We start from the raw sequence: 27,404 nt of genomic DNA on the forward strand, positions 1-27,404 counted from the left end.
ACGTGGGACTTGACTCAGATTTGAGGTCAAAGACTTGAGACTTGCAAAACAACAACTTGGTCCCACCGCCTGCAGACTCCAAACCATAAAAGTTGCATAGTGCACCTTTAATATAGAACAAATATACGATTAATAGTTGGGCTAAAATAGGTCATACATATATATATATATATATATATATATATATAGTCTATACTTACATCTGACTCTCTATATTTTCCATTCACACATGGATGCCCAGGTCTTCTCACTTGAGGACAGTCCTGTTATTTCAAGAATGTTTTTGCATTATTTATCCTGTGTACAGTATAGTGTCCAATGAAGCAAGTGAAGCAGAAATTAACTCCAACTGTGTAAAATAAACAGATAAAATAACTGTACTTAATCCCTGAACTATATTATAATACTGTTCACATTGGGTGTTTCGGGAGATGTATTTATAGTTATGTATTTCATTAAAATAGCACAATAAATGCCACTTCCTTCTCTGGAGAGGAATCCATGGTCATTAAACTTTCATGGCTTAAATGTGCGCAAACGTGCTACACTGGGGACATGTCCAAGATGGAGACAGTTAAAACAGTCCAGTCCCCCGAAGAGCTCAAGCACCTTTTTAAAGTTTGAAGACAGTTATTTGTGTATTAAAAAAACATGATTTTACTCCCGGGCGGGGGAAGCGAGGGGTTGGTGGAACTGATTGCTAAAAAGTTTCTGCCAAGGACATCATTGACTTGTAATGTGTCCCTCCAAGTGTGAATAAACATCTGATAGAAAAGTTCACTGTGTAAATAATGTTGTAAAAGTTTTTTGTTTTTTTTTTGGTTAATTAAGAGGTTATTGTTTTCCAGAATATGACACTAAAGCTTTCTGTTTATTTTTTTATTTTGTATATATTTAATTTTTTTCCAGTTGGAGGCGTTTTTATTGCTAAAAATAGGCTATAGTATTGGGTCTAGTGGCATCCTTATCGTCATGGAGATTGATAATATAATGCATCTTTAACAGTTTGTGAGTTTGTAGTATTTCATGAAAGCCCTTCTTTGCATTATACTGTACGTTTACAATATCTACATTAAGCGTACAGAAGGTATCTAACACATTTGGCAACATGCAGACAGAAGGTTTTATTATTAAATCTATAGTATGTAACTTTTTTCATTATAGATATTTTTATTGCATTGAAAAACATACAAAAAACTGTGTGCTCTACACTGTGAGTGGGCTTGCATCTCCACAAACCTGACTCTTTATTGACCTGGAAAAAGGAAGAATAAATGGAAGAAGTGTTGTTTCTTTGGCTATAATCTTTCAAAATATGGCATGAAATGTTTCTATCTAATGTTCTAACGTATGTTGAATGTTTTAACTTTCTATTTACATTGAATCACTCAGTTGACTTTACACCTCCAGAAAGTTACATCCTGTCACTTTAAATAATGATAAAAGCTTTTATTATATCTTTTCTTATAAGATAATTTTAATAGACCTATGTCAACAAACCTGAACAATCCAATCCAGCTTCATTTATATTGCACATTTTACCTCAAAATCTACAAAGTGCTGCACACTATGAATTAACACATTAATTAAAATAAAGCATAAAATAAATAAATAAGCAAGTCAATTAAAAAACATAAATAACAATAACAAAATACTAAAATTAGCACATAGGAAAATAGCAAATAAAATCAATAAAGGAGTACACAAGACTCATTCTCGTTAAAAGTATAGGAACAATGAGGTCTGAAATATAAATTTTGGGGCCAGTCCATGAAATGCTTTAAAAACAAACAATAACATTTTAAAATCAACTCTAAAATGAATGAGGAGCCAGTGCAATGAGGATAAAATCGGTGTCATGTGTTCTCTACGAAGTGTGCCTGCAGAATTTTGGACTAACCTCTCACACATTGTTCATACTTGATCATATTTGTGTGCGTCTGTCTTGTCGTGTGTTCAGGTGGCCCGGCAGTCTCAGCTGTTGAGGGGGGTGTTCCCGGTGCTCTTCCACCCTCTGCCCGCTCCAGGTGTGGGCCGACGATGTGGACAACAGGGTCAACTTCGGCATGGACATAGGTCAGTGAATGCTCTGCAATAAACTAAATATATATGCAATAACTATTCTTTACAGCTCAATCAGTGTTAAATTGTTGATTTGAAAAGTAAGAGTATCTAAACTCTACCAGAGAATTATGAAAAGGCCAACATAACTCAACTCCTCAAATAATTAGCTTGAACTAACGCATATATTACTTTAACCAAGACCTACACCATAGATCTAAAAATGTAAAAATGTAACTAACAGCATTTTATTGCTATAGGGGCATTAATACAAAATAAATGTGTGTACAGGGAAGGCTAGAGGGTTCTTCAAACCTGGAGACATGGTGATCGTGGTGACCGGCTGGATCCCGGGCAGTGGACACACAAACATCATGAGATCGGTCAATGTCCCAGAATGAGAACCTGATTGAGAACTCCACCTGCTGTTTATGTCTATTTTTTATTAGGTGTACAGTTAAGTTATCTGTGGATCCCGGTGTCCTATCTGGGAATCCTCTTTCAATGCAACAACTGTAAAATAAAACAATAAAATGTAATTTATAGTATACAAATCCTCTGTCACTATTACTGTATATTGGTTAGGCATAACTCTTTTTCATGATATTGGTGGTCTTATTTTTAGGTTTTAATAAACTTTAATTTCTGACACGTTTGTATGTATTCAGGAATTTGAATTAAAGCAGCGCTGTGTAACTTTCTGGAGGTGGTATGTTGCCTGCACGATTCCATGGAAATAGAAAGTTAACACCATTGAGAAGTGGAATATTATACCTTAATGAACATGAACTTTTCCATGAATCAAAAGCAGACCAGCCCATATTTCTTTAGTGCAAGAAAAACAAAAGACAAAAACATTTTAAAAATGATTTTATTCTAGCCTTTTTTTGGCTAAAAGGTTTCAACGTGGAGCTTTAATATATTGAAACGAGCCAGTTGACGCATCCTCCTCTCCTCATCTTTACTGCTCTTACTTGCTTGGTGGTTTTCGCTGGTTTCCAAAATTCAAAATGTGGTCAAAGTGCTGGTGCAAGGTCATAATCAAAGCGTTCTCTCTAGAGGAGGAGGAAGAAATGCCTGATTTTGCACATTTTTCCCAATCCAATGCCCCTTGACAATGACGATGATAATTTTCCAGAGAATTTCTTGCTCTGGTACAGCAATTCTTCCAATAAACCCATCCCAGTTAGAGCGTGATTACTTGGGCAGAGGTCGTCTTTATTATTTCAATCTAATTGAATATGAATACAGCCTCTGTGCCATTGTTGGACCTGATTATAATTGGCTCCTTTAAGAATCTTGTGTTATCTGCTCCATTCTTATCACTCAGACGCCAGTTATTCTTGTGTCATTTACAAACCTGCAATGAGATGTCCACAGGCCCTGTTCTGAACCACAACCTCTGAACTGCAACAATAGACCTGATTGAACTGATTTCATTAAGTATTTATCTTGTTTTGGATAGTTGTGAGTTTTGTCTTCATTTTGTCATAATAATGGGTATTATTTTATACTTGCCTCAAGGTGTTTTGTACTTTTTTCAAGATCAATAAATTGAGTAAACTAGTGTCCATATTGGCCAATTCCCAGCCTATAATGCATACTATTAGGATACACTTAAAGTAAAAATAAAAAATGTACCACTCAAAATAAGTCCACTTGAAATTAAAATGTCCAAATCACTAAAACAAGGAGAAATGGTTGATCTACACTCTAAACTTACACTCAAAACAAGAAATATAAATAATATTTTGAATTCCACTTTATATATATATTATTTATTTGTTTATTTTTCCAGGCTGATGCGTAGCCTCCTGTATCGTTATAAACTGATTACATATGTCCAGTGCAATGGACTTTTCCACATATGCAGTAGTGACATAACAGGCCCTCTCCTCTCCTCCGCTCAGTCCAAGCCCTTTACACTCTCATGTGTCATAATCACCAATAATGTCTGATCTACAGCTAAAGTATCGGGTCACGTGTCACAGTCCATCAGCACGGTCTCGTTAAAGAATAAATCAAAACAGTAAAAATTAGTCCGCAGATCTAAAAACATCAGATTATTGTTGAATTCATAACAGAGTGATTGAGTCATCACAGCCTACTGCAGCAGAGAGCGGCGTTTAGAGTGGCCTTAATTTTAGGGGTTATGTCCTTGAAGCCATCTCTAACTCTCACTGAAGTTCCACTCCTCCTCCTTAAACGGACTGGTCCTGGGTTATTGATTGTGTGAGCCCCGTATTGTCGTTATTGCCCCAGTGACGCGCTCGTGAGGATGACGCGGCTCAGGAGGCGCGTGTCTCTCACCGGTGAGCACGCGCCTTTAAGGGACAGACGATGAGGATGCGGATGCCATGGCAACAGGCCGACTAGACCCTGATCTTAAATATGTGTATTTATTTATGATGCATTTGCATGCACGCGCATCTGTGAACGTGTCCTGTACGCCTGACCTCCAGGAGCCCGCGCCCGTCACAGCGCCGCTCTGAGCCGCACAGCGGGACACAACTCACTGAAGGATGTGCCGAGGAGCCGCCTCCTCTTTACGCTCTTTACGCTCAACAAGTAGTTTGATCTGAGATAGAGCCGAGCGCAGCTCCGTGTCCACAGACTGACACGCGGCGTGACTCTGTCCTCTGCACCCCGCGTGCGCGAAGGACACGTCCCGAGGACAGCGCACAGGCTACGCTGTCATTGAAGAGGCGGAATCAGAAAGGGATAGATCCGCGCGCGCAGCTCCATCACCAACTTGGTTTTGTGTGCACCTGTTCACGAGGCACCGCTGGATCTTTATTTCTCCCACTGTGACTCAGGAGGAGCGTCTTTCCCTCTGCTGATGGCGCGCAGTGTGCCGTGGATTGGTTAAACATGGGTTAGGTCGAGGCTCGGCTCTTTCCATTGTGCGTGTTTCGGGTTGTGCGTGTCATGAATCAGAACACCGGGAAGTGCGAGCGCTCGCGTGCGCCCTTTATGTGCGTCCTTTATGTCCGTTAATGAGCCTCCATCCCGACAGCGGATCAAGTGTCCTTGTCATTGTCTCGTTACATAATGTCAGACCGCGCCGGGTGAGCCCGGTCTAGACCCGGCTCAACACCGGAGCCACAGAGACATAAACCGGCTCTGGGTTCACGATGAGCGGCAAAGCGCGGAGGGAGGGCCTCGGCTGGAGAGCAGCGTTTCAAGGACGAGGAAGGAGGAACGCCACGGGAACATCTGTAAGGACAAACCACACACTTTGAGCAAAAGAGACACGTGAAGGCATCACAGCGGCACTAAAGACTTCATGGAGAGGCGAGACCCACGGGCGTGAGGTGAGGATGACAGGGGACTGTGGAGAGGGCTGTGGGGCTCAGGCACTCAAAGGTCACGTTTCTCTAGCTGCTTCTACTGCACGTTCTCTCTGATGTGGTCTAGATCAAGACGATAGCGTCCCTGGTTAGGGTCACGCACAGCCCTCTGCCTCGCCATGGATGGGGTAGTTGGAGGAGTGGCCACCCCTGTCAGCGCAGCAGGGTCCACAGGGGACACCCTCCCTCGGAAAAATGGGGAGTCAAAGCGGCGCAGTAAGGGCAGCCTGCCCTCCCCAGGCTACCGCCTGTCCCAGGCCTCTCTCGAGGGGGACAAGGACAGCACCTCTTCAGGCGGGCGCGGGCGGCGCTTGTCAATCATGAGCTCCTCTACAAGAGATGGATTGGCTTTCCGCTCAGCAGGTACCCCCCACCACCCAGCGCCCCTGCCCCCACCTCCCTCCTCCTCACACCCCCCTCCTCGATCTGTGGGATTTGCCTCCAGAGCTGCCCTGGCCTCCACCTCCTCCACCGGGACAGGGGTCATGGTGGTGGCCACCGGCCCAGAGACCACCACTACCACAGCCTGCAACACCACGGTGGGAACCCCAGAGACGATGGGCCCGTCTGGGCTGGGGTTCCCGGGCTTTGGCATGGGCCTGGACGGAGAGGACTACAGCAACTCCAACCAGAGCACCTTCATTCAGAGGCAGTTTGGAGCCATGCTGCTGCCCGGGGTCAACAAATTCAGCCTGCGAATGTTTGGCTCCCACAAGGCCGTGGCAATGGAGCAGGAGAGACTCAAGTCTGCAGGCTCCTGGATCATTCACCCATACAGCGATTTCAGGTACAGCTCTGATAGCTCTGGTTTATCCTGATGAATACACAGACAAGCCACTTTAGCAAATAAAAGGCCCATCATATTTAAGCATGAAAGCTGAAAGGATGCTCAGTGTGCTGGGCTCATTCAGGGGTAATGACACACTTAGAGCAAACCTGAGAGGAACCTCCAATCAGACCACAGGCACAGAGGTGGGCCGCAAAAGAGAGAATATAGAGAACGAAACAATTACTGCTGTCGAAAAGATGGTTAGAATAATGGGAAGAGGAAAGAAGCATATAAAAGGTTAAAATGAGGATGGAGAGTCCTTTGGGGCATGACGGAGCCGGAGGGAGGAGTGTGTATTTAAAGGCCACTATAAAGGTACCATGTCTTCTGAAAGGGCTCTAGATCAGGAGGAGGGAGCAGCGCCCTGGGCCCCATGTTTGCATAAGATTAAGTGTCTCGGGAAGATTGGACGAGAGGAGATGTGGAGATTAGTTAAGTCTAACAAAAGTGTTATTTGAACAACACTAACCTCGGGTGGTGGTCAGGAGTGGCTCAAAGAAATCGATTTTAACCAGGACTTAGATTTTACAACATGACAAGAATTTGATTATAAATGTCTAAATATATTGTTTTACAGAAGTGCACAGCAGAAACTCAATGTCCAATTAAGAAACGATTTCAATCTCTGGTATATTAGTCGACATCATTTGCTTTCTTTCAGTCTTTTTCCAGACAGTGGGGTAGCTAATGTTTATTTAACAAACCAGCTCAAATCTCTCTCCACTGATGCTGCAGTTAATGTAAAAGCTACAATTTATAGATAATAGAAAGTCCTCTGCAAAGAACAAAATATTCTTTCTGTTTTCACCTGTAGTTTAGACCTCTACACAAAGTAGATTGTAGTTTTAGTTTGTCAGTTCATTTTTATTGTTAAAGGGCCCATATTACGCTGTTTTCTGATCTGTTTTCTTGTCATGTCATGTTGTTTCCTCATCAAAAACATTCCCAGAGTTGTGTTTTGTTTCATTCACACATGTTTAACACAGAAATCTTACATATTTAGGCTGAGTTCTTATCACTTTATAACAGGACACAAACAGGAAGCGCTACACTGTGTTTTTAAACTCCATACACCTTCACTAGAATCAATTGGATAAATTCAATCCTGGGATTACCAATCTCTACTAAACAAAAAATAAAAGGCAGCTCTTAAATTGAAAACTACCTCTTCATCTGATATCCCAAGGTGGAACATAGTACTTTGAGCTTTGGAGATGTAGAGAGACTAATAATAAAGTGTTACTCAAACATGTGTGAATGAAACAACTCCAGTATGTTTTGATGAGGTTACAACATTTTTAGCCTGATTCATCAGCCGGTTTCACTTTGTGGAAACCGTCTGACCTCGCAGTATTAGGATTCGTTCACTCGATGGTACCCGTGTTTTTATTTAACCAATCGCTGCTATTTGGTCTTGACGTATGTAATTTTTCCAACCAAATCCTGTAGGAAGAAGGGCAATAACGTCTTTCCCCTTGATAAAATTCACCAAACATTCTCTTTGTTCTGACTTTAAATCCTCGATCTCGGGAATCATTGCCAACACAGAATATTTGGCTCTTCGTTGATTGGCTGGTGCCCGAACTCACACTTGAGGGGTTCTTGTAAACTGTCTAGCGTATACTGATTCCTGATCTAGTCACTGGAGAGAAATTAAATTGAGCAGAAGCACTAGGTGTCACCAGCCTGGCTACAACAGTTTAACATCTAACATTTAAAGCTCATAGGAGTCAGTTTTGCATAATATAGGACCTTTAATGCTGTTTATAATGTTTATAATGTGCGCTCAGAACAGAATCTTTTAAACACATCGCAATCGCAATACTTATCAGAAAAATTGCAATGCAGTTATTACAAAATGGTGACAAATATTAGATTTTGTCTGTGTTTTATTGGATTCTTTGCTGTCTCATCATCTCTTATAGTACGAGTGAGGGCTGAGGCTGTGAGATGGACAGCACGAGGAGAGCCAGGCCTTGGAACAATAGAGGATTTGATCCCCATGGCTCCTGTCCCACTTGTGTCCCATCAGAGCCACGCTTCATATTGTCTGTGTGTCAATCTGACTCAATCTGATAATTGCTCACATAGTGCTGCTCATAAACCTCTGTGATGTTTGAATGGGATGCCAGAGCCAAGGCCCTGCTCTCAATTTCACCTGTGACTCTTCATGCAAATTGTGAAAATGCTTTACCTGAACACGGTTCTTTGAAGGAGAATTACAAATGATTATAGATTAATTATGCAGACAGTAGTAAATTATGCAAGTTAAGTATCTGTGGTGCATTATTCAGCAGCCTAAGATTTTGGTCAAACACTTGTAGGGCTGTGGGCCTTTATCATCCGGTATTTAAAGGTGTAACTTTTCTGGTGGAGGGTTCATCACCTTCTTGTCTCCTCAGAGTTGTAATTGAATATTCTACATTAGGAGTGGGCAATTATTCTTTCCATGGGGCCACATGAGAAACAGAAAGTACTGTGGAGGGCCGGGCCAAAAGGCTTGACTCAATTCTGCATAATATTAATTGTATTATATTGTATTATAGTAAATAGCATTGTTTTGAGAAGCTGGTCAGACTGGTAAGAGTTCATGTTATGACTAAGCAATGAAAAAGTGATGTTGCTTTAGAAAAAATTTAATTTACAAAAAAAAAAAAAAACACCTCCAAAATAAAAGCAATGCCACTTTGGTCTATGCATATGGACTAAAATTATGTTTATTTAGTAATTCCAAATGAGTTTAAACAGGTCGGTCAGAGTCAACCAAAGGTCCGTGTGTGGCCCAGGAGCTGGACAATGCTCAGGTCTGTTCTACATTATGGAAATTAAGGCTACGTTTATATGATGATGGTCTGAAAAGTGGCGTCACGCCTTCACTTTTTATTCCACATTAAGACGAGCGAAATCTGCACGCATACTGTGTCGCAAAAGTGTGTGGAATTCGATTGGGTATGGATGCCAGGCGGATAGGTAGTGACTCTAGGTCAGGGGTGTCAAACTCATTTTGGTCTGAGGGCCGTATCCAACCTACTTTGATCCCAAAGGGGCCGGATCAGAAAACTCATGTCATATAAACCCCAAAAATAACAATAAGTTCAAATATTTGTGCAGAGAAACACAAATCTATTATTTTTTTAATTGATAAACTCTTTCTTTTACAAAATATTATATTATGAACAACCTGAAACTTTATGAAAATTCAATTTCAACACAATGTTTTAACATAAACTTGTTTTACATTAACTTGTATAAATAGGAATAAGTAAATTTTTCTTGGAAAATCCTGCACTCGGCTCCACTTTTCTCATTTTGGACATTTTGCTGATGAGGGTGTCACGGTCAACAGTCAAAACGATCGTCCTTTAAGAGCGTTTGGAAAGAGACAAGTCTTCATTTGTGCTGCTCTGGTGGGAGGGGCCACGTACAGAGACGCTGGAGACACTGCTATGATAAACACCACAGAAAATTAACAATATTTTAATAAAAAATATATAATTAAAATATTTTAGTAGAAAATCAGCCGAGGGCCAGATTAAAGGTCTTGGAGGGCCAGATCTGGACAGATTAACCGGCAGATCTATGGAGAAGCAAGCCTGCACATAGTAGTAAGACTTCATGTTTTTCCATTTTTGAGATTTAAAACATTTGCCATTTGATCCATTCAGGGTAGATAAGTTTAAAGCCATATTGTGAAACATTCAGTGTAATGAAATAACATCTCCATCTGTAATAAACATCTGTAATAGTTGACAAATCATTTTATTTAGTTTAAAAGCATTTAGATGGGACAAAGGCAGAAAGGAGAAGTGAATGAATTAACTGATTTGGTATTTTTTTTTCATAAACTCCCATGAAGATGTAGTCTTCTGAGTTTGGGTCAGATAGACATAGAGACACATCATATTTTTTAGAGCTTTTGTCATGCCCCCTTTTTATACGACTGACAGGACATGCCTTAAGTTGATCAAGAATTTCTTTAGTCGACTACAGCCCTAACATGCAGCAAAAACTGATTTCACTATAGCCAGGTTATCACAACATAAATTTTCTGCTATAGAGGTAGAATTCCACAGTGTTTCATGTTTTCAGAGTCATGTTTTTAGGGTCAAATTGAGATCACACTGTGCTGTCTGCCATGAACCATGAAGTACTGTGTGATGTGCTATTAACATGCTTGTTGTTGTTAGCGAGGCTCCGCTCTGGCTACGAAAAGTTGTGAAAAGCACTTATAAATTCCTCACGGTGAATAATTAAGACATTAGGAAAGTGTTAGGAAAGTGAGGAAAGTTTGGATTGCTGAAAAACATTTAAAATGAACTAGTTTTCCTTTTCACGTTTTTAGGGCAGTCAAAATCAGATACAGCACCAGGCAGACTTTACATTTTTCATTTAGTATTAGTTTTGTAGTTTTGATTTTAGTCTTTGTTTATGTTAATTTTTTCAATGTGCACTGATCTTAAAAATCTAAAGCAATTCCTACATTATTTGTCAGTAATGTATCATTTGCACAGATATCCTCCCCTTAAGCCCGAAATTACTGGGTTCCAGAGTAACGTTCATAGTCCAATAATATGTACATATAAATAATATAAGGGCCCGCATTACACTATTTTCTGATCTATGTTATAATATTGTTTCTTCATCAAAAACATATCTGGAGTTTTGCCAATCTCTACTGAACAAAAGGTAAACCATAGACTGTACATATAAAAGGATATAGTGTTAACTGCGATGTCCCAAATAAGAAGTTTGCATGCTCATTCTGATCCTGGCTCCCATTGATTTACATTAGAATATTTTGCCCCCTCTTTCTGTAATTGCTGCAGTGAGTATTGTCATTTTGGTCTTAAAATGTTTGTATTGATCTCCTGCACATGATCCTGGTGTTTTAATTTTGTTATTTTAGAGCCTGACTCCAAATTCATAGCCAGGCTGGTGCCACCTAGTGCCTCCACTCAATTTCATTTCTCTCCAGTGACTAGGTCAGGAATCAGAAAGACTATTTATTTATTTTTTTTAAGAATCAGAATACACCAGACAGTTTGCAAGAACCTCGGCCAATCAGAGAAGAGCTGTGAAGCCATGATTGGGTCCCTTTTGTGGTACAGCACAACAGTAAACAAAGATGGTCGAGATGGATGTAGACAAAGCCGTACATTTTGTGTTGGCAACGATTCCCGAGATCGAGAATTTAAAGCCAGAACAAAGAGAATGTTTGGTGAATTTTATCAAGGTCAAAGACGTTATTGCCCTTCTTCCTAAGGGATATGGAAAAAATCTACCAGTTAACCCTGTCAGCGGCGCATTACATTCGTCACGACCAAATAGCAGCGATTGTTTAAATAAAAATTTAGCCGCCTACCATCGAGTAAACACATCCTAATGCTGCGAGGTCAGATGGTTTCCACAAAGTGAAACCGGCTGATGAATCAGACTACAAAATTTGCCCCTGTAGCGCTAACATCGCGAGCTTTATTTGAGTGGTGCTGAACACTATGGGTGATAGCGGTGTGAAAAAATATATTGTATCGTTTAATGTAATGATACAGTATCGATATCATGGGCTGCTGTATTGATTCTTTGGTGTATTTTACTAAATTATTTTGTTACAGCGCTACAGTTTTGTTGCTTGTTTAAAGGAAGGACACTCGTTTATGCAAAACATTTGACATTTTCACTGTTTTGATGATTTAAAATGTTTGTGTTCATATACATTCTTTTAGTATCACAGCCATGATGTAAACATTGTTTTTTATTGAACTGTATTGAATCGATTTGAAATATATCGTATTGAATCAAAAGTTCACTGTATCGAGGTATGTATCGTATTGGCAACTTCTTAATGATTCCCACACTCACACTCACTTAGTTCACTTCTTTATACAGCCTATGATGTTACCTTGAAAACTAGTGCTTCATGACATCACAACTTGGAACAGAGAGGAACAGAGCATTTTGAGCTTTGGAAATGTAGACAGACTAATAATAAGACAGATAGATACTTAAAAAACTCAACACCAGGTATGTTTCTGATTAGGTAACAACATTATGACTTAATACAGGTGGACGGAGAAGAAGAGCATTTCCCTTTTGGAGTATCACATCCTCACGTTTTAGAATCTGAAATCCAATTACAGCTATTATATTGCAGTTTCAACACTAACCTGATTTTGTATGTGTCCCACTATTACAGATTCCTCTCATAAACTCATTTCACCCTCACCTCATTAGGATAGAAAACGCCACTCTCTCGGCAAAAAGCAAAGTAGCAGAGACAGAGCAGAGACAGAGAAGAGACAGAGCGGAGGTGATTAGTGAAGAGATGGACAGCTTTCGGGGGGAGTTGTGCCGGAGCAAAGTTGGTGGTAATATCTATAATAAGAGAGATTGTTTAGAAGATTGGCTGTTGCTGCGCTGCGTGTTTGTCTGCCTGTCTGACAGAGTGACTGACGGGAAAACCCAGGAACACTGAGAAAAGGAAATGTGTATACAAGTTAAGATAACTTGAATTAGAAATATATGTTACGTCTTTGAGTTGGTTTGATTTTTTTTTTTTTTTCAGCTTATACGCCTACTACACAGCAAAAATAATTCAGAATGTTATATTTTTGAGTAGTTTTGACTAGATTTATTGAGCTGGAAGGCCTATATTTCATTTTATTTTGAGCAGGGGGAGGGGCTGGTACTACACTGTAAAAATGGATTAGCTATATCAGTTTAAATGACTTGAGTTCATATTATTCATTGTTTTTGAGTACTTATGATTAGATTCATTTAGTTATTTAGTAGGGGTGTCACGATATCCAAGTCTCACGATACGATATCGTCACGGTATAAACCTCACGATACGATATTTATTGCGATATTGTGGGAAAGTTCATGATATGGTGGGGAGGCTCACAATTAGGGATATTCAAATCTCTCAGTATGATATTTTCACGATATACATCTCACGGTACGATACTTATTGCGATATTTTGTGGAGTCTTACAAACAAAACTGTTAATATGATACTTTTTCCTCTTAAAATGCCTTGACAAGATTTAATCCAAAGAACTAAGACTTAAAAGTGCTTTGAACTGTTATTTCTTCTTGTAGTCTACACTGAAATGGAGCAAAGGATCATGGTCTATGTAGTTACCTCTGTTTTTTTTAGCTTCTGCTGCACCATAACTCTTAATTTAAGCAAAGAGACTTGTAATTCGATATAGTGTGATGTTCCACGATATTATTGTGAGAACTTTGACGATACAATATCACAATATTTCAGTTATTGTTACATCCCTATTACTTAGGTCTACATTTCAATACTGAATTTATATGCAAGACAAAAAATGTTTAAATAACTTGAAGTTAAAATATTCTTTATTTGAGTTGTGATAGTTTTAGATTTAGGTCCTTAAATGTCATATTATTTGCATTAAGATTACCCCATTAGGTTTATTTTTCGCAAGCTCAGTTGTATTACTGTAAATTCTGTTAAAAAAAAAAAAAGTCATGGCTATTAGATTGTTAAGGTGAATTCAAGTAATTTTAACCACCTAGGCAGAACTGAAAGCAATATGCAATGAGGGAGAAATACTGAGCAAACTGTCAGAGCCAAATTTTAAGAATGACCAAACTTCTAGGCTGCAATTAGAATTTAGTTTCATTTTTTCTAATCTAAAGTTAAATTGTATTCATGTGGAGTAAAGTGCAAAACAACTAACTTTTCCAATAAACGAAATAATTCCTAACTACTTATAACAAGATTGATATTCTGATTTCAGATCACATTAACTCACGTAGTTAATTATTTTTGCAGTGAGGGAACTCAGATCTGACATCTGGCCGCGGGAACCAATCAGGAGACTCTTGGCCCCAATTCCAGTAGAATTAGTCTTGAGTTTGACAACAGCTGAGCAGGTAGGAGCGGGTCAGAGCCTCCCCAGCACCTGTGCATGTTCATAATGGAATACTGATGAGGACGCAGAGAAAACCACTGATTGCATTTGCAAGTCAGAGGGAGAGCAGAAGTGACAGTGTGTTTGTGAGGGCCTTTTTGTACAGTGTCTTTGTGAATGAAAAGTGTGAATGTGAGAAGAGAACAGGGCCAGGGTTCACCTTCAGGCTTCATGGGACCAAATAGATACGCTGCAAAAAATAATGTCTAATATGGGTGAAAATAACTTGAATGAAAATGACATTCAGAATGTGAATGTAGGTTTGATTTGGGCTGGGAATAACAGGGTCCCTCACGTTTCTATATAATAAAAATATACATGGGTCACAATATAGAACCTATAATATAAGTTTGTTATATAATATATGCCAGGAAACCCATCAAATTTCCCCAAAAATGTCCAAGAAAAGAAAAACTGATGCAGAAGGATGGCTATTTCATGAATGTTACTGAAGTAAGAAGAGTAATGTGAATGTTTTAACTTAAACCTATAAATCAAATCCAATCCACTTTATTTCTGTTTCCCAACAGTTTCCCAAGTGCTGCACAATACAGATAAAACATCCACTAGAAATATAAAGTAAAAGTCTACTTAACTCTACTAGTCCTCATTAAGACAATAAAACTAGTAAAATTAAATAAGAGCAAGAATACCAGTAAATACTAAAAAGGTAAAAAAAACATAAAAATAAAAAAAATGAATAAATATGAAATGAAAAATCAAATACAGACTTTCACAGTTTTGTAACATATTGATATTACAGTTATAGTTGCAGTCTTATCTTTACAACAGGCCCTTTGATGGCAAACATGATCCAAATATGGCCCTTGGTGAAAATGAGTTTCACACCCCTGCACTAAACGGTTTGCAAAAACCCCGGGAAGGCAAGTTCGGCATACATTCTGTGTTGGCAATGATTCCTAAGATTGAGGATTTAAAGCCGGAATAAAGAGAATGTTTGGTGAATTTTATCAAGGGAAAGATGTTATTGCTCTTCTTCCTATGGGATTTGGGAAAAGCTTAATATACCAGTTAGCCCCAAATGAAAAGAAGTACCTGCCTAAAATCGAGCGAACAAATTGTATCACTGTGAGGTCAGACAGTTTCTACAAAGTGAAACTGGCTGATGAATCAGGCTAGCACTAGTCTTGTCCCGAAACAAATTCTCCCATGAGAGGAATCTGATCTCATTTTAATATTCAGTATTTTGGCACGTTTTTAGATTAGAGTATTTTTAATAGGTTCTATTTAATTGCTTGTAACCCAGTGTGTGTCTTGGCATTTACAGATGATTTAGCTGAAACACACAGGTTTTTCCATTGGGAAACAAGTTAGGTTGAAATAAGAAGAAATGTATTGATCAAAAACAAGCCACTACAAATTAAGATCAATATTTTAAATTTGTTTTGATGTTCCTTTTGGCAGTGTAAATATTTGCAGAGAAATTGCAAAAGCTCTCCGTCCGAGGATTGTATTCAGTTTTTCACGTTGAGAAACCAGATTCCTGTCATTGTTAATTCCGACTGTATATGGCTTCGACACCTTAGCTCTAGACAATACATCAAAAAGAAGAGCTAATAAGACCTCACCGTTCCATCTGTGGCGTGGCTGTCTTTTTGTGCATTTCTCATTAGTGGAGACATTGCGTCTGTCACACACTGAGGCCTGTTGCTGGTTAACAGGAGCTTGTTAATGCGCACTGACAGGAACAATATCACTGATGTGGCTCTGCTTCACACACGGCTCCTACTCGGGGTCTAAGGGGCCGCACTGTAAAAGAGAAGCACACGGAGATTTGTCATAGGTTACTTGACGATCTTTTGAAGGCATTGCTTCGCTTAGCCGCAGGATAATTCCGCTCTTAAAATGACAGTCTTAAATAAGCTGCATTTATCGCATCATTTTGACAAATCCAGAAAGATTTGCTTATGGAAATATTTTTGTGACAATATGAAAAGAAAATTCTCAAGTAATTATAGTGGAAAGCTATTAAAATCAAGATATTAACATCTTAATTCAAACTAGTTTCATACATTTCGGTCAATTTTCCAGCGTATACTCACCCAGACGAATGTATTTTTGTTGATTTCTGCTACCTGCTTGTCTCTGTGAAATGTTATTGCTTCGTTTGGAATGTTCCACAGTATGGTATTAAGAATATGTAGAATTTATTTAATTAGAGGTTTCTATATTAGGGTTGTAACGATATCCAAGTCTCATGATACGATATTGTTATGGTATGAACCTCACGGTACGATATTTATTGCGATATCATGGGAAAGCTCACGATATGGTGGGGAGGCTCACATTTAGGGATGTAATGATATCCAAATCTCTCAGTACGATATTTTCAGGATATACATCTCACGGTACGATTTTTTTTTGCGATATTTTGTGGAGACTTACAAAACTGTTAATATGCTACTTTTTTCTCTTTAAAATGCCTTGACAAGACTTAACCCAAAGAACTAAGACTTAAAAGTGCTTAGAACTGTTATTTCTTTGTGTAATTTACACTGAAAGGGAGCAAAGGATCATGGTCTATGTAGTTTCCTCTGTCTTTTTTTTAGCTACTGCTGCACCATAACTCTTAATTTAAGCAAAGAGACTTGTAATTCGATATATTGTGATGGTCCACAGTATTATTGTGAGAACTTTACGATACATATTTCGATACAGTGAGCTTTCGAGTTGATTCGATATTTCAAATAAATTCAATACAGTTCAGTAAAAAATAATGGCTAAATCATGACTGTGATACTAAAAGTGTTTGTTAAACCACTTCTTGTGTAAAGTTCATATGAAACACAACTATTTTAATCATCAAAACAGTGTTATGTGTTGCATAAACGAGTTTTCTTCCACTAAACAAGCAACAAAACTCTAGGTCCGTAACAAAATAATTGAGTAAAATATAAAAAAAAATACTCTTGGCAATATATCGATACAGCAGCACACGATATTGATACAGTAACATCATATTAAACAATACGATATATCGACATTTCAATATTTTTGCACACTCCTAACAATATCACAATATTTTGGTTATTGTTACATCCCTAGTTTAGTTTAACATGAATTCTACTGAGCTGACCTGCAACTTAGCCTAATAGCTCTAAGTGCTTGAATCCTTGAAGACAGATAGTTTAATGTCATACTGTGGAACATTCTAAGCAAAACAATAAGATCTCCATGGTGACAAACAGGTGCTGAACCCTGCATCAGAAAGTTTATGCACACTACGGCACCTTTAATTCCAGCTTTATTATCTTTAAACCAACTGTAAATGCCATAAAACAAGTGAAACAATCTTTAAAACTGCTCATTTACATTTTAAAATCCGTTTTTACAGTGTGCGATTGTCTGACTGGAAAATATGACGTCCCTTTTGTGTAAGTCCCAAACCTGCGTGTGCATCATGACAGTCTCCACAGAGTCATATGAGGTCGTCCCCTTTGCCACAGATGAGTCGCTCTTGATCGATACGGGCTGTTTCAGGGAAATTATAACTCATTACTGCAGTCATTTTAACGACCTGAGGAGACTAGGTCAGATATGTCCAATAAGCCCAAAGAAAGTGCACAGACATACAGTATTTGAGTACTGGCACTGCGTGGTTTAGTTCTGTCTGTCTTGAAATGAGAAATAAAACTCAAGGTGAAGTCATTATTTATTTACTGATGTTTTTTTCCCATGTAACAGAGTAAACTTTGCATTGCCGCAGCACAGTCAGAGTTGTATAAGCAGCTCTTGAGGTTAAAATAAATAGGCTGCGTGTTGTCTGCATCTAGTTTTATTGTCAGATAATCAGGAATAGCGCAGTTAGCATTCTAGTTGTTACCTTTACAATGATGGCAAAACTCACTGCTCTCTGAGATCTGTGAAAAGGGCACTGATACTCTTCTCAGTGAATAATTATGATGTTCAGAATGTACTATAGGGTAGCCGCGGGGTCTTAAAAGTCTTAAAAAGGTCTTAATTTATGTTGTCCAAGTCTTATTTTTTTTCACAAAGGTCTTAAATTTCATTAGCCTATTTTTGTATATACTCGACCGGGCTGCAGTGCAATGTTAAATGGAGGGAGGAAAAGAAAAAAAAAAACGTGAATGAATGTCTAATTTGGAGTACGCACAAACAATACTTAATTTGTCTCGTTAGAATGTTTTGACCATTTTACAAGCAGTGCATACTACTTTAAATGAATTCTGAATGAGATTTTATAATAAATATTTTTGTAATTTAAAGCAGTGAGTAATGGTCATTATTAGAATTGGAACTGGTGTTTTTCACCCACATAATGGGTGCGATGTTGGTCTTAATTTTCATTTAAGTGGTCTATAAAAGGTCTTAAAAAAAGTCTTAAATTTGGGGTAGTCAAACCTGAGGATACCCTGTACTAGTAGTATATGTAAGAAACAATTTAACTATTTTTATATATTTTTTTAAATTTTTAAGACTCAGTAATAATCAGGTACAGCGCCTTTGACTCATCGAATCCTCCATTTCGGGCCATATTAATAATCCATAATCCATTACATTTCTCTTTCTCTGTTTCTTCAATTTCGTAAAAAAAAATGACCCTTTCTAGTGGACAGTGTGACTGAGTCAATCCAATAACATGTTTATAAAGATGGTGAGCCATGAGTTGCTTCTTTTTTTCTTTGGTTATTGCATATTCCATTACATATTTCCAGTCCTGATCCAGTTTCGTATTCCAAGATCCCTTGTTTCGGCTGAATTTTAGTTTGTCTGACATAAGATAATAGTAAATTGAGCAAGTGAAAAGGTTTTAGCTGTGTAGGGGGATGCTGAAAGGATTTGTGGGGTGACAGTTATTCAGTGTGTAGAGCGTTCACCCACTGATCTGAACGTTGGCGGTTCGAGTCCCGCTCTCGACATAAACATAATTGGTTGAGAGGTCAGGTCCGTTGACTCACAGGTTGGCAGCGCGATTTCAGCTCCCACAGATGAATGCCTGTGTCTGCGTACACTGGTGTGTGAATGTGTGAGGGGCTCCTTGTTGTCTTTGTTTACCATTTATGTGTGGTAATATTACAGGAGAGACAAATAGCACACTGGTACAAGCCTGTTGTTGTTGTCATGTTGGCGCGGTGTCAGTTTTGTTGATATTCTTGTAAACATAAATAGAGGTAGAGTTTGTCTACAGGTCCTGTACCTGTTGGTGGGTTTCAGATTCTATAATGTGATGATGCTGTGCTCCCAGATGGGAGGGCAAGAGACAGATTTTTCTTTTGATTACACTGTACTTTGCCGTGAAATATTTTAAGTGTGAATGAACAAATGTTGAACCCGATCATCTCTATTAATAACATGACCCCAGAACTCAGTATTGTACTATATATTACAACAACAAAAAAATCCACATTTTAAAAGGCCCATATTACTCTTTTTTCTGATCTATGTTATAATTTTTCCTCATCAACAACATATATTTTCATTCACACATGTTTACCATACAAACCTTGCATATTTAGGCTGAGTTCCTCGCTCAAACAGAAAACACCCTGTTCTTATCAAGGTGACAAATGATATCCGCCTGAACACTGATGCAGGCAAAGTCTCAGTCTTGATCCTGTTAGATCTGAGTGCTGCTTTTGACACTGTCGATCATGGGATCCTCTTACAGAGACTAGAGGACTGGGTGGGCATCTCTGGTACTGTACTAAACTGGTTCAAGTCCTATCTAGAAGACAGGAAGTATTTTGTTGAAATTGGAAACTGTGTCTCAGATGACATGGCCCTGACCTGTGGGGTGCCTCAGGGGTTAATCCTGGGCCCCCTGTTGTTCAATCTCTACATGCTGCCATTAGGCCAGTTAATAAGCAGCAATAATGTGTCCTACCACAATTATGCAGATGACACTCAGATCTACGTCTCTCTGGCAGCAGGAGACTATGGACCAGTGGACTCACTCTGGTCACTTGCATCCAACAGATCAGTGTGTGGATGCAAAACAACTTTCTCCAGCTAAACTCTGACAAGACTGAAGTCATAGTGTTTGGTCCACAGAAACAAAGGGACAGTGTCAGCAGTCACCTCCAGTCTCTCTCTCTGTAAAACCTTCAAATCAGACAAGAAATCTAGGGGTAATAATGGACTCAGACTTGAACTTTAACAGCCACATCAAATCAATAACATCTGCAGCCTTTTACCATCTAAAAAACATAGCAAAAATCAAAGGTTTACTGTCTAAAGCAGACTTGGAGAAACTTATCCATGCGTTTGTCTCCAGTAGGTTAGACTACTGTAATGGTCTGCTCACTGGTCTCTCTAAACGAGCTGTGAGACAGCTGCAGAACATCCAGAACGCTGCAGCTCGGGTCCTTACTCGAACTAGGAAGTACGAGCACATAAGTCCTGTGCTCAGGTCTCTGCACTGGCTTCCTGTGGCTCAGATAATAGACTTTAAAGCAGCTCTGCTTGTGTACAAGTCTCTCCATGGCCGAGCACCAAAGTACATCTGTGACATGTTAGTGTCATATGAACCATCTCGCACTCTGAGGACCTCAGGGACCGACCTCCTGCTGGTGCCCAGAGTCACGACTAAACAAGGGGAGTCAGCGTTTCAGGTTCATGCAGCTAAAACCTGGAACAGTCTTCCTGAACATGTGAGACAGACTCTTCTGTGACGCTGTTTAAATCCAGGCTCAAAACATTTCTGTTTAACTGTGCATATAACTGAAAGGTTTTCATTTCCCACTCTTTTCTCCAATTTATGTCTCTCTTTTTTAATTTTAATATGTTTTGATTTGTTTTTAGTATGATTTTAATGTATTTCTTATTCTGTAAAGCACTTTGAATTACTTTGTGTACGAATTGTGCTATACAAATAAACTTTCCTTGCCTTGCCTTCAACTTCATGATGCCGTGTGGTAATACAAGAAAGTGCTCCACTGTGTTTTTAAACTCCATACACAGTCACTAGAATCACTTTTGAAATTTCCAATCTCTGCTGAACTGAACGCAAAAGGTAACTTAACTTGAAACCTACCACTTCATGATATGACAAGCTGAAACAGAGCATTTTGAAATTTGGAGATGTAGACATACTAATTAAAAATAAAAGATAACTCAAACATGTGTGAATGAAACAAAACTCAACTCTAGGTTTTTGAGGCAGTAACATCACTCTAAAATGGCTAAACCTCAGAGTCAGTTTTGCGTAATACAGGACTTTTATAAAAGTGAAAAAATGCAGAGCACACTCGGATGGCCGATGTCCAAAAGCTTTTTTAATTTTTAAATAACATTTCGTCAGACATTTTAAAATATCCAACGAAGGCTTTTGTTGCTGCACAGTATACCAGTATACTGTGGTCCAAAGCAAGAAAAATATCTGACAAATGCTTTTTTTTTGCTGAAACGTTATTTAAAAATTTAAAAAAAGCTTTTGGACATGGGCCATATGAGTGTGCTCTGCATTTTTTCACTTTTATTTTGCTGTTCCTTGCATTTGCAGCTCTACAAGAACTTTGGTGTGCATTTTCTGTTTCATTTAAAATAGAACTTTTAGCAATTCATTTTACTCACCCACCGTCTGTATGGAATAATATTGGCCAAGAGAATATCACCTGAAACCCAGCAATAGTGAATAAACTTCAACTGCCTCTCTGTGCAGCTCTCGGGCTACTTCTGTTATTTCCAAATAGCAGGTTTGGTTTGCAGTACGTCATCTGAATGGGCGACAACAGTGCGTGCAACAGGAGGGCGAGTGGTATTGTGGTGTGCATGTCTTTGGAGTAAAGTGAATTGTGGCGTGTCATTTGAGTTAAGAGACTGTGTCATCGAGGTACGAGCTCCAAGTGTGGCCCGCTGTAAATAATCTGAGCACTTAGCAGCTGTGATTATAGAGTGATACATCCAAGAGAGGCACAGAGGCAAGAGGAAGAGAACGGGAGAGAATGGGAGGGAGAGAGGGAGAGGGAGAGAGTGTGCATAGTGAGAGAGAGGTAGAGATTTGTTGGAGAGAAAGAGAGGGAGGCACAGAAAGGAGGAGAGAGAGATATGGGGTGAGGAGAGATGGGGGCAGAGTGAGAGAGAGGGAAAGAGAGAAAAGAGGAGAGGGAAACAGAGAAAGGGAAAAGAGGGGGCATAGATAGAGATTGAGAGAGAGAGAAGTGCAGAAAGTGGAGGCAGAAGGAGAAATACAAAGACAAAAAGAGGAGAGGGATAGAGGACAGAGTGAGAGGGAGACTGACAGACAAAGAGAGAGATACAGATAGAGAGGAAAGTAAAAGAGAGAGAGACACAGAGAGAGTGAGAAAAAGGAGGCAAAGAGAGAGAGGAGAGTAAAGGGAGAGGGAGATGGAAAGAGATGGGAGAGAGTGTGCATAGTGAGAGGGAGGTAGAGATGTGTTGGAGAGAGAGAGGGAGGCACAGAAAGGAGGAGAGAGAGAAGGGAAGAGACATGGGGTGAGGAGAGATGGAGGCAGAGGGAAAGAGAGAAAAGAGGAGAATGAAGAGGAAGAGAGTGGAAAAAGAGAGAGACAGAGAGAGGGGAAAGAGGGGGCACAGATAGAGATTGTGAAAGAGAAACGGACAGAATGAAGTACAGAAAGTGGAGGCAGAAGGAGAAATATAAAGACAAAAAGGAGGAGAGACATAGAGGACAGAGACTGACGGACACAGAGAGAGAGAGATAGACAGATAGAGAGGAGAGTGAAAGAGAGAGGGACACAGAAAGTGTAAGAAAAAGGAGGCAGAAAGAGAGAGAAAGAGGGGAGAGTAAAGGGAGAGGGAGATGGAAAGAGATGGGTGAGAGGAGAGAGGGAGAGAGAAGAGAGAGTGAGAGAGAAAGAAAGTGAGAGAGAGAGAGAGAGAGAGAGAAGAGAGAAGAGAAGGGGCAGAAGAGAGAGAGAATGAGAGAGTGAGAGAGAGGCAAAGAAGAGAGTGAGAGAAGAGTGAAAGAGGTGAGAGGGTGGGGTAGAAAGAGAAAGACAAGAAAAAAGAGAAGAGAGACAGAGGGCAGAGCAAGAGGGAGACTGACAGACAGAGAGAGACAGATAGAGAGGAAAGTGAAAGAGAGAGCGAAAAAGGAGGCAGAGAGAAAAAGAGAGGGGAGAGTAAAGTGAGGGGAAGATTGAAAGAGATGGTTGAGGGGGAGGGAGAGGACAGAGATCAGAGAGTGAGAGAGAAAATGAGAGAGAGAGAGGAGAGGAAGGCAAATAGAGAGAAAGGGAAAAAGCAGAGAGGAGAGAGTGGGAAGAGCAAGCCGCAAAATTAGAAAACGGCAGATTGAAAGAGAGATAGAGAGAGTAATGGAGAAAGAGAGGGGTGGAGAGGGAGGGGGTAAGTGAGAGACGAGTGAGGGGGGTGAGAGAGAGAGAGAGAGCAGTGACTCATACTCGATCTTGATCAGAGAGGAGCTAGAGCTACACCATCAGCCCCTGTTACTAAATTAGGGCCGAATCACAATCGAACAGCGAGAGTGCCTCCTCTTCCTCTTCCTCTGTGCACCAACAAGAGGAAGTCACGCACACGAGTATCACGAGCTGATGAGGAGCAGACAGTTGATTGAATTGTTACTACTTTACACTGCAAAAAACTCAAGCAAAATCAAACAATATGACTTGAATTTGCATTATTTTCATACTGTTATTTCAGTAGATTTACGATAATTACTATTTTGACTCATTTCCTTTGTTACGATGAGATTTGAGCTGAAGAAGTTTAAATTAAAAAAAACTTCTGCGACTCATTATAGATGCAAACCAACTGCATTCATGGTGTCTATATGTCTTTATGTTTTGTTTATGAGATTGTTTTTAAAGGTTTATCTTTTCTGCTGGAGGATCTGCCACCTTCTTCTATTGATGGAGTTGTCATTGCTGTGTCTGGAATGTTCCACAGTATAGCATTAAACTTGTATATCTCCATGGACACAAGGAGATGACACTACTAATCCAAGTTACTGATCAGATTGAGAGGAGAGGGAAACCTTTTACTCTATCTTACGGTGTAAATTAATACACTTAATTGAATAAATCAAAGATATGTTTAATGCCATACTGAGGAACATTCCAGGCAAAACAATAACAAAACAATTACAATAATCTCCAGGGAGACAAGCAAGTCACAGAAAATCTTGCATAGTGCACCATTAATGTCTTATGGTGCACTTTAAGCTTTTGCGCTTGTTTTTCCAATGTGGTTTGTAACTACATACCGTCACTCCGACACTGATGTCCAGTTGTCGGAGTGATGGTATTTCCATTTTTTAACAAACGTTCCTGCACTCCGACATTTTTTTTTCCTTGGTTGGAGTGGCAGCACTTTCAACATTCGACTTTCCGACACACAAGATAATTATTAAGTTACAGCAGCATTTTTTTCAGGACAATATTCAGAAGGAGACACGGTGCATGGTTTAGTCCTGGTTTAGATCTGGTTTTAGTCCTGGTTTTAGTTCTGGTTTAGTCCTGGTTTACTTCTGGTTTAGTCCTGGTTTAGACCTGGTTTAGTCCTGGTTTTAGTTCTGGTTTAATCCTGGTTTAGACCTGGTTACTTCTGGTTTTAGTTCTGGTTTAGTCCTGGTTTAGACCTGGTTTAGTCCTGGTTTTAGTTCTGGTTTAGACCTGGTTTAGACCTGTTTTTTGTCCTGATGTTAGTCCTGGTTTAGACCTGGTTTTAGTTCTGGTTTAGTCCTGGTTTAGACCTGTTTTTTGTCCTGATGTTAGTCCTGGTTTAGACCTGGTTTTAGTTCTGGTTTAGTCCTGGTATAGACCTGGTTTAGTCCTGGTTTAGTCCTGGTTTAGACCTGTTTTTTGTCCCGATGTTAGTCCTGGTTTAGACCTGGTTTTAGTTCTGGTTTAGTCCTGGTATAGACCTGGTTTAGTCCTGGTTTAGACCTGGTTTTAGTTCTGGTTTAGACCTGTTTTTTGTCCTGATGTTAGTCCTGGTTTAGATTTGGTTTTAGTTTTGGTTTAGTCCTGGTATAGACCTGGTTTAGTCCTGGTTTAGTCCTGGTTTAGACCTGTTTTTTGTCCTGATGTTAGTCCTGGTTTAGTCCTGGTTTAGACCTGGTCTAGTCCTGGTTTAGTCCTGGTTTAGACCTGTTTTTTGTCCTGATGTTAGTCCTGGTTTAGTCCTGGTTTAGACCTGGTCTAGTCCTGGTTTAGTCCTGGTTTAGATCTGGTTTAGACCTGGTTTTGTCCTGGTTTTAGTTCTGGTTTAGTCCTGGTTTTAGTTTTGGTTTAGATCTGGTTTAGACCTGGTTTTTGTCCTGATTTTAGTCCTGGTTTAGTACTGGTTTAGACCTGGTTTAGACCTAGTTTTTGTCTTGATTTTAGTCCTGGTTTAGTCCTGGTTTTAGTCATGGTTTAGTCCTGACTTTAGTCCTGGTTTAGACTTGGTTTAAGCCTGTTTTTTGTCCTGAGTTTTAGTTCTGGTTTAGTCGTGCTTTTAGTTCTGGTTTAGAGGCACGGCCCACACGGTTTACACAAAGCAAAAAAAAGTGATGCTCTAAACTACAGTATGAGTAGGTTGTCAGAATAGCGACATAAAAAGTGTCAGAATGGGGGCATGTTGGAATGGAGGATTGTCGGAATGACAGATTGTCGGGGTGGGGGTCTGTCGGAGTGGCCGTATGTTGGAATCAGAGCTGTACCCCCTAACCTAGAGTGTTACATTCTGCTTTTTAACTCATGTTTTTAATGATATTGTACATTCAGAATATGTTACAGGAATAATCTGGCTTTGGGGTTATTGCGCCAGTGGCATGAATTAGCTTCAATAATACTGTTTTAATTTATTATAAAAATGTGATTTTTTATTTACATATTCAGTTTTGTATTAGGCCTTGATCTATTGACTTCGATCCAGCTCACCACTACCATCTCACATTCCCGTGCCTTTATGTGGTGAGTGATTGCTGGCGGTAAATTGGAAAGGCCTTTGGCACAGATTAGCCGCCAGTTTACAACCACAAGTGTCCAGAGCGAATGAATAATGCAATGCTGGTGAGTGTCAGTAAAAGGCACTAAAAGGCAACGCCAGTGGGATGAGGAAATGTCACTAAAAAAAACAACAACAAAACAAAAACAGACAATACAGTGACATTTTTCAAAACATCAGAAAATTTGAAATGCAATGACGTAAGCAAGTAAAGACAAATAATAAAAATACAGGTCATTTTAACCAATATGGACGTTTCTTTTTTGCAGTGTAGTCATCTGTAACATCATTAACAATACTACTCAGGTTCCTGTATTGGATTTTTTGTTTTTGTTTTTTGGATCGTTCAAAAATAATGCTATTGTAAATGACATCACATATAGATGAACTGCACAGAGGAGCTGGGACTTGCTCCATAAAAATAACACTTGAAAACAACAATGTTACTGGAGCTTGGGGACTGGATTACTGTCTGATCTAAAAAGGGCTTATGCTTTTCTCAGTGGAGTTCAGTCTGCAGGGAATTATGGGTATTATGAGGAAATGTTCAAATATATGGATTTCAGTAACTGACCACAGTGCAAAAAAAAAAAAAAAGGACAACATTACCAGACCATACCACCCTGAGAGCGCCTGATCTTATCTTGTATTGTCAGAACTCTGAGGCTAAGCAGGGCCAGGCCTGGTTGGTACTTGGATGTGGGACTGTTGGGAATACCAGGTGCCACACTGGGGCAGTAGCAGCTTTAATGCACACTACCCTTGTGTCCTTAGTCAAGACACTTCACCTGCCTCGCCTGTGTTCAGATGTGGTGTGTTGATGGTGGCCGCAGAGCCCGATGGTGCAGATTGTCAGTGTAAATATTAGCTTACCAAGTGTGGAGTGAATGAATACTGCACTGTAAAGCTCTTTTGTTGTCTTCAAACGTACTATATTAATCTAAAGTATTATTATATTACTTATTGTTTGCAAGGTGTAGATAAATATGTATATATATATACTGTTTTATTTGTGTTTTCGAAGTTTAACAAACATGCAAAAGAGCAACAATCTGTGTGGTTCTACAAAATAAATAGCAGGTTATACTGTCTTGTAAATAATTAATTTTTGGAACGTCTTAATTATTATTTCAATTTTGACCTAACAGCCAAACCTTGTCAAAACATATTTTAACAAGTTCTTTCAACTATACTCTGCAACATTTTTTAAGGGATTTTTTAAGTGGGGGTACGTGATCCGTGACGTCATTGGTGTTATGACTAAACCAGAAATTAACCAGGTCTAGACCAGGACTGAACCAGGAC

General features: G+C 39.4%; 2 protein-coding genes across 2 annotated transcripts in view; both read left to right on the forward strand.

The window, feature by feature from the left end:
• Window positions 1-2,744, forward strand: part of pklr (pyruvate kinase L/R) — a 45,458-nt gene extending 42,714 nt beyond the window's left edge. Inside the window, 3 exon segments of the mRNA XM_055163739.1 lie at window positions 1,961-2,023; window positions 2,025-2,076; window positions 2,353-2,744. Coding sequence (XP_055019714.1) covers window positions 1,961-2,023; window positions 2,025-2,076; window positions 2,353-2,462 — 225 coding nt within the window. The 3' untranslated portion in view covers window positions 2,463-2,744.
• A 2,786-nt stretch (window positions 2,745-5,530) lies between these two features.
• LOC110163164 (potassium/sodium hyperpolarization-activated cyclic nucleotide-gated channel 3) overlaps window positions 5,531-27,404 on the forward strand; it is a 36,627-nt gene continuing 14,753 nt past the window's right edge. Inside the window, exon 1 of the mRNA XM_055163981.1 lies at window positions 5,531-6,198. Coding sequence (XP_055019956.1) covers window positions 5,531-6,198 — 668 coding nt within the window. The remainder of the gene's footprint in view (window positions 6,199-27,404) is intronic.

Source organism: Boleophthalmus pectinirostris, unplaced genomic scaffold, assembly GCF_026225935.1.
Source record: "Boleophthalmus pectinirostris isolate CB_2022bp ecotype Guang Dong unplaced genomic scaffold, ASM2622593v1 HiC_scaffold_6, whole genome shotgun sequence".
Lineage (NCBI taxonomy): Eukaryota > Metazoa > Chordata > Actinopteri > Gobiiformes > Gobiidae > Boleophthalmus > Boleophthalmus pectinirostris.